Raw genomic sequence first — 21,054 nt, 5'->3', positions numbered from 1 at the left:
AAACGGCGACGAAATGAAGCATCATTCTGAATCGGAGAGAAAAAAAAACTTTTTTTTTTTCAAAAACTCTGCTCACGAAGAGACCAAAAGACGAGAACGAAGCAACGGAAGCCGAAAGAAACTGGAAAAAAAATCATGGAGGGCGGCACGTGGGGTTCACGTGCGGCGGAGACTCGGGCGCATGGGGAGAGTAGGATGGTGCATGGGATCAGATCTGAGCCGAGAACTAGCACATATCAGATCGGAATTTTATTTCCGAAAAGTCTACGGTGGTGGTGAGAAGTAAAAATCGTTTTCTCCGATCATTTTGGGTGAGAATCAAAGAGAAAAAGCGAAAAAAGAGGGTTTGGTGAAGGAGAGAGGAGAGAAAATGAAGCGGGATTTGTTATATAGTTATATGTATGTATATATAAATTGTTTGTTAGTAACCTCTTTGGTCGATTTCAAATTATAATGCTCTGAAATGCTAGCATTTCAATCATAGACCACTTGAATACCAGTATTCGTAACTTTCTCTTATTTGAAGAAATAAACCTTGCCAATCACACATTCTCACATTATTTCAGTCTATTATTTTCGAGCGACTACATCACAATCGCCTCTGTAGATCATAGCAAGCGTGGTAACACAAACAAAGAAACCAACTTGCATTTCAAGCTGTAAGAAAGCCCTTACATTTCAAGCTCTCTATTGCTTCCCTAATGGTTTCTTCCAGAGGCGTAAAGACAACCCCGAGGTCGATTAGTCTCTTCGCTGCGTCTTTGCACTCAGCTAAACCCGGCTGGGTTTCCTCACTAAACCTGCACCAAAAAAAAAAAAAAAAATCAAAATCTCATACTCGAGTTCGTATCTCTTGTCAAAGTTTCAAGATCATCACCAAATGAAATACATTAGCAAACCTGTGGACGGGAAATTGAGGGAAGAGGCGGGAGACTTCGAGGGCGAAATCGCTGAACTGAAAGATTCCGTTGGTGCAGAGGTACCTTCCGGAAGCCTCGGGGGATTCGTAGAGCAGGATCTGTGCGTGGGCCACGTCGCTGACGTGGACGGCCCCGAGCCAGTAGTACTCCTGAGTGTCTTGGGAGCCGTGGAGAAGGTTGAGCAGAACGGCTGTGCTCGCGTTCAGGCTCGGCTGCAGAAGCGGGCCCAGGCACGTGGACGGGTGGATCGTCACCACGTCCATTCCGTGATCCTTCGCAAACTCCCACGCCGCTTTCTCCGCCAGAGTCTTCGACACCGGATACCATTTCTAACAATATATTTTTTAAAAAAGAAAATTTATAAGCAACTAAGTCGCATTAAACTTGTTTACTAATTAGCTACTGATTCTATTAACTAATTGACAATTTTTCCGAAATAACTTCTGCCCATTAATTGTCCGTGGGCGGGAGTTATTTGGGCAAAAATTGTTGCCAATAGAATCAGTGCCTAATTAACTATAATTAACAAAACGTTAGTTATTATGGGAACTTTAAGGTTTTTATATGGCTACACTCTATTTTTTTCAATTGTCATGCATTTTTTTACAAACTACTAACAAACCAATTGGCAATATGTTTGTTGTGTTTAAAGATGTGTCCGAGTAATTTTTGAGCTTTGTGGGATCTGATACCATTCTAATCTTGAATTACTCGTCATCGAAAAAGCTTATTAACCATGTAAAGTAGAGATTGACCCTACAAAGAGATTTCATATATATAGTCAATCTCTATTTAAATTGAATTCGTACTTTAGTTTTTTGAATAATTTGTTACATTGATCTAGTCACAAGCCAATAATACACATTTTTTTTTGGCAGACTTTTTATTTTGTTCAATTTAATTCTTAATGTGTTTTAAACTTTATAATTAAATTGCATATGAGGAGGGGCGAATACATAAATGTAAACTAAGGGAGTTAATATGCCAAAAAAAATCATTGGGGTAAATTTGTAATCTTTTAAAGTATAAAATAAGAAAAAAAAATTAAAAGCCAACATAATTTTTTTTTGAGGGAGCTATAACATGAGCTAATAATTCTGGGAATGAGTTATAAACATATACAATAATTTAGAAATAAGATTATTAAATAAGGCTAACTAATTCATTTATCTGTTAAGCAACAAATTAATGTGAAATTATTTAATAACAAATTTTTTTGTAGAATAATGATAATTGTTTGTTTTATTTTTATTTTTCTTGCGGATAAGATTTCTAAACATAAAGAAAAAGAAAAGAAAAGAAAAAGTATACAGACCTGACGAGATTTGCAGTAGTCAAGGTCAGTCCAGGAATCCTCGTCGAAGACCTTCCCTTGAGGCCACGAAGGATTCGGAACCATAGCCGATATCGACGACGTGATCACCACGCGCTTCACGCCCGCGTCTCTGGCGGCGCGCAGGACGTTGACGGTGCCGTCGACCGCCGGCGAGAGCAGCTCCGCCTGCGGGTCCCGCGGGGCTTCGAGCGTGCAGGGGGACGCCACGTGGAAGACGCCTCGGCAGCCTCGGACGGCGGCGGAGACGGCATCGGCGTCGAGAAGATCGGCGGAGAAGATCCGGAGTCTGCCGGAATCGGCGCCGGGGAGAGAGAGGAGGTGGTCGGCGTCGGATCCCGGGAGGATCGAGGCGTGGATTTTGGAGTAGCCTCGGTCGAGGAGGCTTTTGATTAGCCATGTTCCGATGAACCCATTGCCTCCGGTAACGCAAACTGACATCTCTCTCTCTCTTTCTCTCTCTCTCTCTCTCTTTCTTCTTCTCTCTATCTCTCAAATTTGCAATCAATCAAAGAAATAAAAAATGAATGAAAACGCTTCGATTCTTATATCAAGTTATCAACGGAAACCCCGATTCTTACGATGCTATCTAATTGCTTTGAAAGTGGGACTTGTTTTGTAACTCGATTTGCGCACACTCACTAATTCACTATACATGACGTGGCGGACGAATATTAGCTGTTAGAGAGAGATATCTCACACGTACCAAAAAGTTTATTATTTTGTAAAAAAGTTAAAAACTTCGTTTTCTCACCGTTTTAAATCCATTGTTCCGAAAATACAGCAGTTTTTTTAATAGGAAGTAACAGATCATTCAGTTTTTATTTTTATACACATGATTTTAACTTTTTTGTTTTTTATCGTATAGTGTTGGTTGTGTTCGACTATCTTTGCTTTTAAAAAATGCGCTTTTAATTTCTGCTTTTGAACAAAACTGTTTTTTTTTTCAAAAACTACGAAAATCTAGCTTTTCAATTTTATTATATATTTTGCAAAAGCACTTTTCAACTTTTACTAAAAGTTATTTTTATCAAACACTTTAAAACGGTTGGGCTTTTAGAAAAAGCTAAAAGCATGCTTAATAAGCCATGCCAAACACAACCAATAAGTGTAGTTTGGGCATTATCGTTTATTTTGCATTTTATAGCTCGGTGTCGTTTCTCTCATACGTCATGTTTTGTGTCGTTTCTTGTCTACTGAGAGTTAGTTAGGAAGTGAGAGATCTTCTTCTCTACAATTCTCTCACGTTCATACTCATTACACGGTATCAGAGCTTTTTCTCATTCACCACTTTGTTCAAAGAATTCGCGATCTTTCTTTCTTCGATATGTATCTCTAAAGCTAGCAACCATTTATGACACAACAAACACCGGTGGTCCTCAGTTCGTTCGTTCTCTCATTCGATCGCATCAAAACTCTATTTATATTGTGTGGCAAAAGCAAGTGCAAGCAAACTTATGAGGTCACAATCTCCAACGTTTTCTTTCATCGGAGGTTATTGTACTAGAATTATGACAGAGCAAAAAGGCAACAACATAATTGTGAATCATTATTTCGTGAAAATGGCGCCAATGAGCGACGATTTGCTGCCAAAAATGGTATCCTATGAAATATCTCCTCAGGTTTGGAGTATGCGGAATATTTACTTCTCAACACTGGTCGGAGCTAAGGTCTCTCAATATAAGGCTCAATTAAACAAAACTAAGAAAGAATCAATAACAATCAATGATTATTGTTGATGTCGGATTCGGTCTCTCAACAATTACGAAAATTATATTATATATTTGGTGTATCGATTTATTTATATTTATGTGGATCTCAAGAATTCGTCGTATAAGAATCGGATAAAGCTAATTTATAATGAAATAATAAATAAGAATTGAACATAAATAAATAACGAATGAAATACGGGAGCTTTAATTGAATGCTGACCAAATGAGTACAACTTGGGTCGAGCTCGACTCACTGAGAGAGGACGAGCTCCACTAAGATCGAGTACTAGGTCAAGTTTATTTATAGCTAAGGTCGTCGTTTCTTTGTCGTCGATCTGGAGGACACTTGGTCGGACTGGAGAGTTTGAGGGGCCTACTTGCGTGTTGACTTGAGCTGGTGACAGCGAGAAGACTGGCTGAAGATCGCTTCCCTTGGGCTGACGACGTGAGAGCCCAGAGACTTGGCGAAGCCATTTGAGCGAGCTGGGCCTGAGCGAGCTAGGCTTAGTAACATCAGATATTTGATTGGGTTTGGACCCAATTGAAGACATTGGGGAGGCTGAAATCCATCCCCACAATTATCTGCTTTAGATACACATTTTAATTGGTCACTTAACTATGATTTATGAAGTAGTGAAAGCAAAAGATCTCAACGATGATGCCATTTCCACTAGGATCCCTCATGAGTATGAGCACTTCATTATGTCAATGGAAACTCGTGTTGATCCGTTGAAAGTAGGCCAAGTGAAAACTCTTATGCTCACTCAAGAGAGAAGAATTGAGAAAATTCATTCTTGGAATCGAGGCCGTGGTTGAGTTATGGACGTGATTGCTCAATATTAGTGGCTTTCACTTCGCCTATTGTAGTCTGAATTTAAGTCGTGGTGGTTTCAACTAGTTTAATCACATCTCAGGCCATGAATATGCTCAAACAAACATCGAGGTCGTGGATCGTTTGACAATCTGATGCACATGACTGTAGTCACATGTTTTAAAAAGGTGTTACATGCTAATAGTATGAGCCTCAACATTTCTAATTATGGTCAGTCTAGTTTTATTTCACTAGTCACTAGTCAAACACTTCTCTTTAATAGCGTTCTTCATGTGCACGCATAACCAAAAATATTCTAAGCTTTTTGTAATAATACATATTTTTAATTCCATCCTTAATTTTATCTTGTGAAGGATCATGTCACCAGGGCTATACTTATTTGAGGTTATCTCCACAATGGTCTATATGTCTTCGACAAAGTCCCAACTCCTAATCCAGCTATCCACCATTTCCAAGTCAAGTCTGTCAAATTATTCAAGTGTCATGTCCAACAACAACTCAACGGTGCCTTCCTCAACGCAGGTCAATAGTTTTTTTTTTTTTTTTTTTTTTTTTTTTTTTTTTTCATGATTCAAGTGTTTCATGTAATTGTTGGAATTGATCTAGGATTTAAGAAAAAGTTTAACGCTTCGGGTAAGCGGCGGAATTTTAAAAATTTTCTTTTGACAAGTAAAACGATTTTACTAACCTAGACAAAGAGCAAGTACACGTAAATAAAAACCATTATGAGCATTATAAATTTACTAACCTTTTTAGAAGCTTGAACGTTGAGAAGCTTTTGGAAAGTTGCAACGTTCGTCTCCCCTTGCAGCACGTCTCTCTTCTTTCCTCGGCAACACGAGCAACCACGAAAGTTTCTATCACAAGAATCACTCGAGAAAGAAAGGAATTAGTGTGTGGGCACTTTTAAACACTGCGACTCGAGAACAAATCTCAAAGTCGAAGAGCTAAAACACTAGGTCAAATGTGGACCTAGGTGCCAAAACAAAAACCGAAAATAACTAGAGAGAGAGAGAGAGAGAGAGAGAGAGAGAGAGAGAGAGAGAGAGAGAGAGAGAGAGAGAGAGAGAGAGAGAGATGATCGGCCACCACAATGTCTAGAGAGAGAAGCTCTCAATCTCTAACTTATGTGGAATGAGAAACAATGAGAATGTGGTGGGGTATTTATAAGAGGAGGATTACCTTTAAAAGGTAGTTTCCTCTTTTCTATAGAATATCACATATTCATGAGAAAATGTTATTTCCTCTTTTCCCATCATGTTGCACGTCCAAGATGTTCACATGACACCTTGGATTTGTTTCCTCATTTACTGTTCCTTAGTTGGCCGAAATACTACTTGCTTCTAGAAGCAAATTTGTTTCATCTTTTTCTTTTGGCAAGTATCTTCATACATTAATGCACAAAATAAACTCTCTTTCACACTATGGCATGAACGAAATTCAGCCTTATTTTCCTTAGGTTGGACGTGCAAGGCTTCTAGAAGGAGCTTCTAGATTTTTCTTCATTTGTTCATGACAACATAAGAAAAGCCCATTTAGAATTTTCAAGTAAAATCCCATGAAATGAAATTAATCCTCATGGCCCAAATAACTTATTATGGCCGAGTGGTTTTAAGTTTCATTTGTCATCATATGACAATGTCAAAAAAAAAATTATTGACATTCATTTCGTCCTATGTCCAAAAAGACAAAAATACCCTTTAGACAATTTTCGCAAAACTTGTCTCGTTCTTGTTTTGACTTAGTTTCTAGTTTAACTATTCCTACTCGATATGATTTGTGACAGTGACCTCATGGATCCAAATGAACAAAGCTTGAGCTCAATACTTGGACTCAAAAGTTCACAAACCTTTTCCAAGTTTAGCTTAATGTCAACTGACTCCACTAAAGAGTTGACACTGAAAATCTCTCGGTTCAAATGAATTTATTTTCTACTCAAGAATTCAACCTAATTGTAATGAGTGGATCCACTGAATATTATTTATGTTTACCCTTCATGAATATCATCAGCTAGTCGGGATTTACAAAATTACCATTTTACCCTTCTAGCTGTTATCTCCTCAACTCCTTTGTCACTTGTGAATAAGTTAGAATGAATTTATTTTCTACTCAAGAATTCAACCTAATTGTAATGAGTGGATCCACTGAATATTATTTATGTTTACCCTTCATGAATATCATCAGCTAGTCGGGATTTACAAAATTACCATTTTACCCTTCTAGCTGTTATCTCCTCAACTCCTTTGTCACTTGTGAATAAGTTAGAAACAACGTATTGACGAGGAGCTAACAAGTCACATTGTTTCATCCAAAAGAGTCAAGACTCAATTTGGACACTGGCCAGTTCATTTATTCACATTCCAAGGAACAAAGCATGAGGTGATATACATTGCATTTCAGCAATCTTGTACATGAATTCCATATCTATGAGAACTTCACAAAGTTACTCATGACATCTTCACAACTTAGTACTTCACCAATAGGTCCTGTTCAGAATCACATAGTGAGTTCGAACTCTGACTTTCTCATATGAGAATACGTAAGCTGTGAAATGGTATGTCTCATTTCAGGATTAAGGTAAGCACGATGCAATTCATACGTAGTGACTTCGAGACATAAGAGGTTAAATGGTTTGTTCTTATCTTGTCTCTAGAAGTGCACTGGTCAATTCAGTACCTTCGGAAGATACCTAGAAGAACTATAGAGTCTCCAACTCTCAATGCCCCATAACCAGACTTCATAGATTCTCCTAACAATCGTACTGAGGTCACTAGTCATTTGACCATTAGATTGCGAATATATCGTTTTAAGCAAACTACGAAGAGTTTGTTCATGCAAATCTACATTTGTCTCTTCGTAAGTTGTTAAGTTTGTTTATGGACTAAAGACTAATGTTTTATCATAAAGCTTCAAACAGACAAGGAAGAATGAATGAACGTTTCAACTTTTTATTAATGAATAAGCAATTACAAGCAAGAGTCTTCGTGAGAGTTTATTACATCAAATGTACAAAATAAAGACTACAACTCTTCTTGTGGGCACCATTGACAACAAACTCCCACTTGACTCAAAGACGATGTGTGTAGTCCTTCATGCCTAATCCCTCTCGATGTTGGTCGAAGACCTTGTTTGCTAGGGCCTTGGTGAATGGATCTGCCAGGTTGTCCACCGTTGATATCTTCTTCACTTCCACGTCTCCGCGCTGCACGATCTCTCGAATCAAATGGTATTTCCTCTCAATATGTTTAGAGCGCTTATGGCTTCGAGGTTCCTTTGAGTTAGCGACAGCTCCACTATTTTCACAATAAAGGGTCATGGGCTCGTCGACGTTTAAAACAACTTCCAAATACTTAAGGAATTTTCTAAACCATACAGCCTCTTTGGATGCTTCACAAGCAGCCACATATTCTGCTTCCATTGTGGAGTCAGCAATGCAAGATTGCTTAATACTCCTCTACACAACAGCTCCACCATTAAGGATGAACATAGATCCCGAAGTGGATTTCCTGAAATCCTTATCCACTTGAAAATCGGAGTCGGTATATCCTGTCAGAGTCAGGTCAGTACCTGAGTACGTAAGCATCAAGTTCCTAGTTCTTCGAAGATACTTAAGAACATGCTTAACAACAATCTAGTGCTTGGGTCTATGGTTGGATTGGAAATGGCTAACTACGCCAACGGCGAAACAGATGTCAGGTCTAGTGTAAAGCATAGCATACATGAGACTTCCTACGGCTGAGGCGTAGGGGATTTTTCTCATGTCCTCAATCTCTTGTGCAGTCTTGGGAGACTGGTCCTTAGAGAGTGAGACTCCATGCCTAAAGGGTGTTTGGCCCTTCTTGGAGTCTTGCATCGAGAAGCGATTCATCACCTTATCAATTGAGAGAGCGACAGAGTCTGGTTCTTCCTATCTCGAAAGATTTGGATCCCCAGAATGTACGCGGCTTCTCCTAGATCCTTCATATCGAATTGCTTTGCCAGCCAGACCTTAACCTCAGATAACTTACCCACATCATTATCTATGAGTAATATATCATCGAAATATAGTACCAGAAACACAACTTTGCCTTCGTGTATTAACTTGTAAACACACGGTTCATCTATTGACTGCTCAAAACCGAAGCTCTTTACAGTTTCATCGAATCTAATATTCCATAACCTACATGCTTGCTTTAATCCATAAATGGACTTAAGCAACTCACAAACCTTGGTTTCTTGACCTTCTTCCACGAAACCGTCTGGTTGAGCCATATAAATGCGCTCATCAAGATTGCTATTTAGGAAGGCAGTCTTGACATCCATTTGCCAGATCTCATAGTCGAGAGCTGCAGCTATGGATAGAAGTATGCGGATGGATTTAAGCATCGCTACTGGCGATAAGGTTTCTTCATAGTCAATCCTTTCTTGTTGGGTATAACCCTTAGCCACAAGTCGTGCTCTGAACGTCTCGACGTTCCCATCCGGATCCCTTTTCTTCTTGCATATCCACTTACACCCTACAGGTTTAATCCCTTCAGGAAGGTCTACAACTTTCCAGACTTTGTTGACATACATCGAGTGCATTTCAACTTTCATGGCGTCAAGCCAAATGTTTGATTCAGGACAAGCCATTGCTTGGCTATAGGAAACAGGGTCATCCATATCAGAGACGGCTACGAGAGAGTCTCCATAGGAGATGTACCTGTCAGGCTTTTGAGTAGCCCTCCCACTACGTCGAAGTACTACTTGACGAGATTCTGATGAGTTAGGTTGTGTTTCAGTTGGGGTAAGAACAGTTTTTTTACAGATGAGGTAGAAGCTTCCTCACCCAACTTTTCTTCAAGCACAATTTTTCTTCTAGGTTTTGCATCCTTCATAAAGTCTTTCTCAAGGAAACGCGCATTCGTGCTAACGAAATTCTTATCGTCCTCAGGACTATAGAAAGTAAAACCTTTGGTTTCCTTTGGATATCCAACGAACAGACACAATTCTGACCTACTAGCCAACTTGCTAGTCTTTTGCCTTAGCACATGTGCAGGGCAACCCCAAATTCGGATGTGACCCAGATTTACTTTACGGCCAGTCCATCGTTCATAAGGAGTACCAAGAACCGTTTTGGACGGAATTTGGTTCAGAATGTAAGCGGCTGTTTCGAGGGCATATCCCCAAAAGGAAAGAGGGAGTGATGAGTAACTCATCATTGATCTAACCATCTCCATAAGAGTTCGGTTTCTTCTCTCTGACACTCCGTTTAGTTGAGGTGTGCCAGGTGCGGTAAGCTGAGAAGCGATACCTTCTTCTTTAAGAAAGTCATCGAACTCTCCAGACATATACTCACCACCTCGATCAGATCGAAGTGCTTTGATCACTTTGCCAGTTTGCTTTTCCACTAAAGCCCTAAAGACCTTAAATACGTTAAAGGTCTCGGATTTGTGTTTGAGCAAATAGACAAAACCATATTGCGAGTAATCATCGGTGAAGGTAACGAAGTATTCGTATCCCCCACGTGCCTGTTGACTGAGCGGACCACATACATCAGAATGTACTAGTTTCAGCAACTCAGTGGATCTTCGACCCTTATCGGAGAAAGGTCGCTTAGTCATTTTTCCTTCTATGCAGGATTCACAAGTAGGTAGTGAACCTATTGCAGAGGCTTGGAGTGGACCGTCCCTCACAAGTCTCTTAATCCTATCTAGATTGATGTGACCAAGTCTTAAGTGCCATAGGTGTGTTGATTTTGTTAGATCGGAGGATTCAAAAAGTTTGATTCTCTTTGGCTCCCTAATTAGATCGTTATCTATTTTGGTGTCTAAAAGAGAAGGTTGAGTGAGATAAATGTAAAAAAGACAATTCTTCATACATGCATCAGTGACAAAATAATTTGAAAAAGAAATACAAATTCCATTCTTTATAAACTTTAAACAATAATCTTGCTCAAGAAGACGAGCAACGGATATTAAGTTCTTCCCAAAGGTAGGAACAAAATAAACATTATTCAAGTTCAAAGTGCGGTCTTCAAAAGACAGTATCACGGATCCCACAGTATTCACAGACACCAGGCTCCCATCCCCCCATTTGAAACAGAAGTCGCCTTCCTCTAAGGTTTTGGTTTTCTTGAAACCAGTTAAGGAACAACAAATATGGTTAGTAGCAGCGGAGTCAAAAATCCACGTTGATACATTATCAGGTACTAAGCATGCTTCGGTAATTAGTACAATATTATGTTCCTTGGCTTTGACATAGGCAGAACAATTCTTCTTATCGGCCTTGTGAGGTCTTTTCTTAGATCCAGAGGCGGAGGCTTTGTGCTCAGTAGCATGTGCCTCTCCTTGATTCCTCTGTCTCTTAGTTAGACCTTCAGCAGTGTGAAGCTCCTTTATAAGCTCGGTAACAATGTACTCTAGCTTGTTCATGGAGTAGTTCCACTTGAAGGTATCAAAGATTCGGGGAGAGTTTCCAAGATCATATCTATTTTGGTTTCCTCGTTAATCTTAGATCCTAGGATTTCCATCTTATTCAGATAACTTAATGATCAGCATCATATGGTCCCTGACAGGAGTCCTAGCCTTCATGCGACAGTTCATAAACTGTCTGACTGCTTGTTGTTCGGCCTGACGCCCTTGCCCTCCAAACATCTCATGGAGATTGTAGAGCATGTCGGTGGCAGTCTCGATAACACGATGTTGTTATTGCAACATATTGTTCATTGATGCTAAGATATAGCACCTCACAATCTCATCGGATCGGAGCCAGGCCGCCAATGCGTCTTTTTCCTCTTGTGTCGAATCATCATTCGTTTGAGGACAGGGGGTGGTGAGTACCCATTTGTGCTTGTTAACGGTAATGACGATGTCAATGTTACGTTTCGAATCTATGCAGTTTTTGTTTTTGAGTTTGTTCGAGGAAAGGATGTTTGAGAGATGGTTGAGACATATTGCCTATATAAGTTGAAACAAGTTTATGTTTTAGTCTTTGGTTTAGGGTTTAAGTTTGTTTAAGAATTGATAAAATCCAAATGTGTTATAAACCAAACGATAATTTACTCCCTCAAGAGAAGGCCGCAAAAAATCTCCATTTATAAGTAAATGACACATCATTAATGCTTAGCCAAGATGTCAATACACCAATTTTGACTAGCCACCTTTTAAATTGGTTTAATCACTCACCTCATTTCGCAGAGCCTCAAGGGAGGATTACTAGGGATTGAGCCTAAGTGTGCAACCAACCACTTAGTCCAAAAGATCAACTTTGAAAAAATAATCCCCCAAGAGGAGGCCTTGTCTTCATCGTCTCACTCTCGGACGTAGCTCATTGAGCAATGATCGAAGTAAAAACGCCATAGAGTACTCTCATTTAAGAGAGGGCCACAAGAGTGACTATTAGTCTCACGTTAATTAATTCTTTCATTAGTGTTGGGGATCGTGGGTTACAAACAACGAGTATAACCCTCCCACTTAGTTTTTGGAGTTGGTACATCGACTCTTATAAGTTCGGAAACAGATTTCCTAGTTATAGAGCGATAGAGCGGACAACTAGAAAAGAATCCTAGAGGTTCATGTTTAGAGCAGTGTTAGTGCATAAAGACACAAGGTACATACTCAAATCTTTTCCTATTTTCTATTCGGGGAAAGTGCATGAGGGAAGTGTGAACTTCAACTCACTCGAACACTTGAAAGTTTGAGATTACACATCTTTTTATTTTTCGACTTGTCTACGAAGAGACCTCCCACTCACATTTTCAAGAGCATATAGATTTTGAACATATGTGATATAGATATAGTTTTGAAAACATTTTGAAAACTTATATGATTTGGATGACAAAATATTTTCAAGTTTGAAAATGAAAACGGTTTTTCAAAATTCAAACTAGTTTTGTAAAAATTCAATTTCAATTAAACTTTCAAAAATAAAAACATTTTAATCTTTAACATTATGTTTATAATCTTATAAAAAACAATTTTGCTCAAGAAAATTTTCTCATTAGATTTCTATAACTCATGGTAGTGGGGCTGAAAATCCGGATTTCTAAAAAACTGGACTTTCGGAACAGCCGCGCACCTCGGAGTAAAATCGTCATAACTGGCGGTTCCAATATTATTTTGACCCAAAACCGGTGGCATTGGAAAGAGGACAGACAGACCTTTAATTTGATTTAAGAATCATTAAATTTAGAATTCTGGACAGAGAGTTATGCCACTTTTATTGAGGGTTTTACTCCAGCTTGAAGAAAATAGAAATAATTAAAGTTCGGTCTTTTAGTGCGTAAAAAGAATCGAGTGTAACGGAACGTTTTAGGAAGTTGTTAAGGCTTTTATTTGTGCTTTATTAACATGGTATAAAATAAATAACAACAAGCATAAAAAGATTCAAGCAAATAAAAGAAACTAGTAAGACAAGAAAACCAGTCAGAAAATTAACTCGAAATTTTCTCAAACTTAAAAACACGTTTTTCAATATAAAAAATTAAAAAATTTTAGAACTGATTCTAATTTGTTTTAGTAACATCCCAAACTCATAGAAAAACAACATGATTTTTAATTTAAAGGCAATAGCAATAAATTAAAGGCAACAAAATTAGTAAACTTTCGAAAGCGATTTTCAAGCTCATAATTTTAATTACATGTACATGCATATCTTTGACCATAGCTCTGATACCATTTGTTGGAATTGATCTAGGGTTTAAGAAAAATTTTAACGCTTTGGGTGAGCGGCGGAATTTTAAAAATTTTCTTTTGACAAGTAAAACGATTACTAACCTAGACAAAGAGCAAGTACACGTAAATAAAAACCATTATGAGCATTATAAATTTACTAACCTTTTTAGAAGCTTGAACGTTGAGAAGCTTTTGGAAAGTTGCAACGTTCGTCTCCCCTCGCAGCACGTCTCTCTTCTTTCCTCGGCAACACGAGCAACCACGAAAGTTTCTATCACAAGAATCACTCGAGAAAGAAAGGAATTAGTGTGTGGGCACTTTTAAACACGGAGACTCGAGAACAGGTCTCAAAGTCGAAGAACTAAAATACTAGGTCAAATGTGGACCTAGGTGCCAAAACAAAAACCGAAAATAACTAGAGAGAGAGAGAGAGAGAGAGAGAGAGAGAGAGAGAGAGAGAGAGAGAGAGAGAGAGAGAGAGAGAGAGAGATGAGAGGCCACCACAATGTCTAGAGAGAGAAGCTCTCAATCTCCAACTTATGTGGAATGAGAAACAATGAGAATGTGGTGGGGTATTTATAGGAGGAGGATTACCTTCAAAAGGTAGTTTCCTCTTTTCTATAGAATATCACATATTCATGAGAAAGTGTTATTTCCTCTTTTCCCATCATGTTGCACGTCCAAGATGTTCACATAACACCTTGGATTTGTTTCCTCATTTACTGTTCCTTAGTTGGCCGAAATACTACTTGCTTCTAGAAGCAAATTTGTTTCCTCTTTTTCTTTTGGCAAGTATCTTCATACATTAATGCACAAAATAAACTCTCTTTCACACTATGGCATGAACGAAATTCAGCCTTATTTTCCTTAGGTTGGACGTGCAAGGCTTCTAGAAGGAGCTTCTAGATTTTTCTTCATTTGTTCATGACAACATAAGAAAAGCCCATTTAGAATTTCAAGTAAAATCCCATGAAATGAAATTAATCCTCATGGCCCAAATAACTTATTATGGCCGAGTGGTTTTAAGTTTCATTTTTCATCATATGACAATGTCAAAAACAAATTATTGACATTCATTTCGTCCTATGTCCAAAAAGACAAAAATACCCTTTAGACAATTTTCGCAAAACTTGTCTCGTTCTTGTTTTGACTTAGCTTCTAGTTTAACTATTCATACTTGATATGATTAATGACAGTGACCTCATGGATCCAAATGAACAAAGCTTGAGCTCAATACTTGGACTCAAAAGTTCACAAACCTTTTCCAAGTTTAGCTTAATGTCAACTGACTCCACTAAAGAGTTGACACTGAAAATCTCTCGGTTCAAATGAATTTATTTTCTACTCAAGAATTCAACCTAATTGTAATGAGTGGATCCACTGAATATTATTTATGTTTACCCTTCATGAATATCATCAGCTAGTCGGGATTTACAAAATTACCATTTTACCCTTCTAGCTGTTATCTCCTCAACTCCTTTGTCACTTGTGAATAAGTTAGAAACAACGTATTGACGAGGAGCTAACAAGTCACATTGTTTCATCCAAAAGAGTCAAGACTCAATTTGGACACTGGCCAGTTCATTTATTCACATTCCAAGGAACAAAGCATGAGGTGATATACATTGCATTTCAGCAATCTTGTACATGAATTCCATATCTATGAGAACTTCACAAAGTTACTCATGACATCTTCACAACTTAGTACTTCACCAATAGGTCCTGTTCAGAATCACATAGTGAGTTCGAACTCTGACTTTCTCAAATGAGAATACGTAAGCTGTGAAATGGCATGTCTCATTTCAGGATTAAGGTAAGCACGATGCAATTCATACGTAGTGACTTCGAGACATAAGAGGTTAAATGGTTTGTTCTTATCTTGTCTCTAGAAGTGCACTGGTCAATTCAGTACCTTCGGAAGATACCTAGAAGAACTATAGAGTCTCCAACTCTCAATGCCCCATAACCAGACTTCATAGATTCTCCTAACAATCGTACTGAGGTCACTAGTCCTTTGACCATTAGATTGCGAATATATCGTTTTAAGCAAACTACAAAGAGTTTGTTCATGCAAATCTACATTTGTCTCTTCGTAAGTTGTTAAGTTTGTTTATGGACTAAAGACTAATGTTTTATCATAAAGCTTCAAACAGACAAGGAAGAATGAATGAACGTTTCAACTTTTTTATTAATGAATAAGCAATTACAAGCAAGAGTCTTCGTGAGAGTTTATTACATCAAATGTACAAAATAAAGACTACAACTCTTCTTGTGGGCACCATTGACAACAGTAATAATGTTTTGATCTATGTCATAAATGTTTTTTTTGTTTCATGATTCAAGTGTTCCATGTAATAATGTGTCATGTCCATCTGATAATATTGTGAGAAATGTTCTAAATACTTGTAATATTTCTTTCAATATTGTTGATACGTTCGAGTTGGCATTATTTTTTAGTGCAAGTCGTTGAAGAAAGATGTCGGTCTTCATGCTTCAGCATTTGTCGAGACATCCTTCTTCTTGTGCGCACACTGCTTTTCTGGCAAGTTTCCTGTTTTCCAGATTGCTTTGCAGAAGACTTTCCTTGGTGATCTTCTCGCGTGTATGGGTAAGGAAATCCTAGATTTACTTCCAGAGATGTTTGACTGGTATAAAAGCTGTGTGCTTCCCCCTTAGCAGCTTTGACGCTTTAAACACAAAGGATTAGGCTTCCTAGACATGCACGATTGGCGAATTAGGAAACTAATTATTTTTGGTTAAGAGCGGTGTTATTCTTCAAACATTATTCCAGAAGATTGATTGTTTGTGAGATTTGGGTTTTGTGTTTACGTGATTGAAGTTTCACGTGCGTTGAAGACAGAAGTCGACCAAGCATAGGCGAGTGCTTGAAGAGTGGAATTGAGACGGGTCTCAAATTCAGGGGGAGTCCCTGGTCTTGGTAATCACTCGTGGTAATAGTTTCTAGGGCATTAATATTTGTTGTATCCATATAAGTCCTATTTGTACTATTGACTACATTATAATGAAATCTTTTCCACTGGCTGTGAGCCCCTAGACGTAGGTGACGTTGCACCGAACTGGGTAACCAATTTGTGTGTCTCTTTCTCCTTCGTACTCTTTGTTATCTATTCATTACTTGTGTTGAAGCAAGTTGTCGGACACATTGTCTCAACATTGTGAACGACATCTTGACTTCTTTACTAAACAGAATTACAAATATCAAAGACTCAAATTATGTATGTCAAGCTTGCTGTTTATGTGAAATCCACAAATTTCCATTTCCAAACTTTGAGTCAACGTATAGAAAAACTACTTCAACTCATAGATAACGACCATTGTGGTCTTAAACGGTGTACATCTTCTAGGGGCTATACATACTATATCTAGCTCATTGATGCCTCTTCCAGGTTCACTTGTATAAATATGCTCATGTAAAAATTCGAGGCTCTACATATATTTCATATGTTAAAAAAACATGTTGACCTACCCCTAAACCCTAAATATAGTCTGATTAGAGTGGTGAATACATGCCCCTCACCACTTTCCTTCATTCACAAGGCATATTTCACATGAACTCATGTCTACAACCATCAACAAAATTGCCTTGCTAAGTGAAGACACATGCATATTGTAGAGATTGGCCTCACTGTACTTGATAAAGCCTCAATGCCACTGAAATAACGGGATGCAACCTTCTATACAATTGTTTACATTATTAATTGATTGCCTACATTTAAAGTCTCTAGGCTCTTACATACATCTCAATATATTTGGCTAATAATGTTTTTTCAACACAAGACCCTTGAATGCTCACAAGTTTGATTTCAAGTCCAAACCTTGTATGTTCTTAAGCTATAACATGAATCACAAAAGGGTAAGTTCTTAGATAATTAGGTTGGGTGTTCATATCTCGAGATGTCATTTTAATGAAACCAAAATATGTACTTAGAGGGCATGCTGTACCTCTATCAAAATCCACTCGATTCGGCCGTGCCACCTAATCCGCATTGTACCGATTCCTGCCATACATGATTTGTTGTTTCTGAGAAACACTCCACCCATTGTAATTTTTTTTGTAGCTCTAAAACAAGCTTTCATTCGGTGTCATATTGAATGAGCACCTAGAGTCCACGATCAAACGTTTCTCGGATTGAGTGGTGGAAATTACGTGAACATCAACACTCTCATAACCGTCAACAACTTCTTAAACAATCGTCGCCTCTTCGTCTCCTCTCCCGGTTGCTTCGTCTCTCTAATTCGGACAATTCTTCAGCACGTGCAATTCTTCACGATGCAACACTTGATGACGAACTTCTTTGAATTCTGAGACTTTGATATCCTTTCCCTTAGTGTCTTTTTTTTTTCTTCGGATCTACCCCAAACTATCTTTGCAAGTACCTTCTATTTCTATTCGTCATTTTTTTTTTCTAGCTTCAATGCTTTAATAACCTCATCGAGAGAACTTCTCTCTACCACGTTCAAGAATATCAACAATGTGCTCTATCTCTATCCGGTGTTTTTTCCTTTAACTTCAATGCTCTAATAACCTCGTCGAGTGTAATCTTCTCTCTACCATGTTGAAGAATATCAACCATGTGCTTGTATGAGCTCGACGAAGAATAAAGCAAAACCAATGCTTGATCCTTGTCATCATACTTCACATCAATGTTCTCTAAATCGACGATCAAATTTTGAACTCATCGAGATGTTCCATCAAATTCTTTCATTTTACCATCTTGAATGTGAAAAATCAGGCTATGAGAAACAACCGGCTCAATAGTCTTCGTCATGTAAAATAAGTCTAGCGTTACCATATATCGACCGCCAACGTACACCGTATAACCTCTCGCAACACCTTATCAACAAGACTAGGAACTAAGGTATTAAGAGCCCTTTCCAAAGCCTCCTCCTTCTTTGTCGCATCACACGTCGCCAAAAAGCTTATCGGCCCCTTCTAAAGCCTTCTCAAGTTCCATGTTCACGAGGTGAGCCAATATCTTCACTTTTCACAACCCAAAGTCATTTGAGCTATCAAACTTCTCATTATCCACTTTAAAAGTCAACAAGGCATCACAAAATAACCCAAATATTATAGGAAATAATTTATCAAACACTTGGTGTGCACACGAAATCGCGACACAAATCTCCTAAATTTCAAAGCGACCATAGCTCTGATGCCAATTTGTGAGAATGACTTGGGGTCCGATGCCTGTGGAATACAATATATACTAGCACAACAATAGTCTCTTTGCGGCTCCATATCCAAATAAATATTCGATGAAAATAAACATGATTGAAAGGAGAAATTTGACCTAGATTTGGACTTAACAATGTCCTACACGCACTTTGAGAATAAATTCACCAATAAAAATGAATTATAGATTACAAAGATTTTAAACATTCAAGAATTCTCTCTCTCTATATCTTTCCCTCTTTGATCTTACACTTATTTTATTTTTTTCTTTTTCTTTTTCTTTTTCTTTTTCTCTTTCTTTTTGCCGTGTACGATAAGTGCCCTAGTCATAAAAGTTACACTCACCCCCACAATAACAATATGCTTGTAGTGTTCTATTTTCTAGCTCCATTTACAATCCTTTTTTAGAGCAAATTATTTTTGCGGTGATTCGTCTTTTCTTTACTTGAAGGGGCGTGGGTGCTTGAAGGGACGTGGGCTCATTTCCCTTACCATGTTTTTTAATGATATAAAAAATACATATATCTATTCATAAATGAGTAACATTATCCAAATACCTTTTTTTTTAGTTAGGTAAAAATAAAATATGCGTGTATGGTATCGCAAGAAAAGAAACATATAGTAGACGAGAATGATTGAATGTGGTGAGTTTAAGAATAAAAAAGGATTCTCTAACAAAGTAACTAAATTAAAATATTAAAATTTGAATTTAGCCAATATTTTATAAGTTTTAAACAAATAGTCATTTGTTGATGTAGTGATATTTTAATAGTGTAAAAAAAAAAACAATTTTACGCCTAAACAAATTTAAAATAAAACATTCTAATTTCGCTAATAATAATTAATGAGTTGTTACCATCATAATAAGAAATAGTTATTGCACAAATATTCATTAAGCGTTGCAAGTTTTTAAATTTGTAAATCAACGACCATTTTTTCATTTTATTTTATGGAAAAAAACACAGGTTAAAAAAAACCCTAAAGAAGAATATGAAGACGACCAACTATTAGCAGTAATTAACAATGGCACTGTTTGACATTGCTTATTATGTCTGCTTTTAGCTTTTTCTAAAAATTTAAAAATATTTTAATATTTTAAAAAATGATAAGTGATTTATAATGTTTTAATTAAAAATCTAAAAATTATAGTTGAAGCTATTTGTACGTAGCTTTTGCTTTTGACTTGTACTTTCTCTTTCATAACTCTTTTATTATCTTACTTTAACTTTGAATTAGAATTATCTTTATATTCTTTTATCAAATAATTTTTTAATGTCACCAAAATTTATAATTTATTTTTTCAATCTATATAAATTATTTTTGATATACCTAAGAATATCTTATTATTATTATTAATTACATTTTATATAAATAATTATTAATTACAAATATTATTACAAAATTTACTAAACACTTAATATGCTTATGCTAACAGCTACAACAATTTTACAACAGTTTACAAAACACCGATCTGCTTTTGAAAACACCAGTTTTTTTTTTCTTACAACAGATTCTAAAAGCACCACAACGCCAAACGAAGCCAATAATATTTTTTTTTTTTTTTTTTTTTTTTCTGAAGGCGAAGATGAAAACAGTCACATATTAACATAAATTAACAAAAATTAACTGTTGTTAACACATATTAACGCTTGTTAACTTACAATATTAAAAAATAAAATCAAAACCCATCGATTCAAGCGTGATGTCGAGAACTTCAATGGCATACATGTTCTTCTTTTGCTCGCCGAACATTCATAACCATGTCACAGAAACAAAAACGAAGAAAACTCAAAACAAAATAAAACACAAATCTACAAAACAGAGGAAAAAAAAGAAATATGAAGTCCTCCGTGGAGAACATTAGGAATTTGTTTTAGGGCCGCGTAGTTTTGAAATGATGAAAGAACAAAAATACAAAAGAGCCGAAAGCGAGCAAGAATCAAGAAATTCACATTGAACAAAGCAGAGCAATAAAGAAGAAAAAAAAAATCATAGTAAAACAAGAAAATGGAATCAACTTTGCAGCAGTAGAAGAATCTTACAAGGAAGACGAATCTATCGAGAATTGACCTTGTGATTAAGAAGATCAACACAAAGAAGAAGGCAACGATATGTCAAGGACTCGTCGTCGGACTGCCATTGCTAGGCCATATCAACTCCATTAGAGAATTTGAAACCATTATCTCCATATTCCAGTACAGAGACTAGTGCAATAAAAACTGTTGAAAAGATAAAGAAAGAGAGAATCGGAGAGGAGAGAGAGTGTTCCGAGACTTTGAATATTTCCTTATATTGATATGAAATTGTATCACCTATTTATAGATATGGTGGATACATTAGACTAGACTAGATACATGATCAGTGTAATAAATGTACGTAATAACTACTTCTAGGAAATAGATAATAATAAATATACACAGAGAACAAGAC

The 21,054-nt window shown here is 37.1% G+C and overlaps 1 protein-coding gene across 1 annotated transcript; it reads right to left on the bottom strand.

Annotated features, from left to right (window-relative positions):
• Positions 1-364: 364 nt before the first annotated feature.
• Positions 365-2,911, bottom strand: LOC149394892 (NAD(P)-binding Rossmann-fold superfamily protein). The gene is made up of 3 exons (XM_089615284.1): positions 2,236-2,911; positions 900-1,249; positions 365-800 (listed from the first exon to the last, which is right to left on the bottom strand). The coding sequence occupies exons 1-3, from the start codon at positions 2,692-2,694 to the stop codon at positions 653-655; spliced, it is 957 nt and encodes a 318-aa protein (XP_089471410.1). The 5' UTR covers positions 2,695-2,911; the 3' UTR covers positions 365-652.
• Between the last annotated feature and the right edge of the window lie 18,143 nt (positions 2,912-21,054).

Source organism: Urtica dioica, chromosome 5, assembly GCF_054948205.1.
Source record: "Urtica dioica subsp. dioica isolate 48M chromosome 5, U.dioica_male_clone48M_v1_H2, whole genome shotgun sequence".
Classification (NCBI taxonomy): Eukaryota; Viridiplantae; Streptophyta; class Magnoliopsida; order Rosales; family Urticaceae; genus Urtica; species Urtica dioica.
Note: the sequence above shows the minus strand (reverse complement) of the source record. Positions and strands in the feature narration are given on the sequence as shown.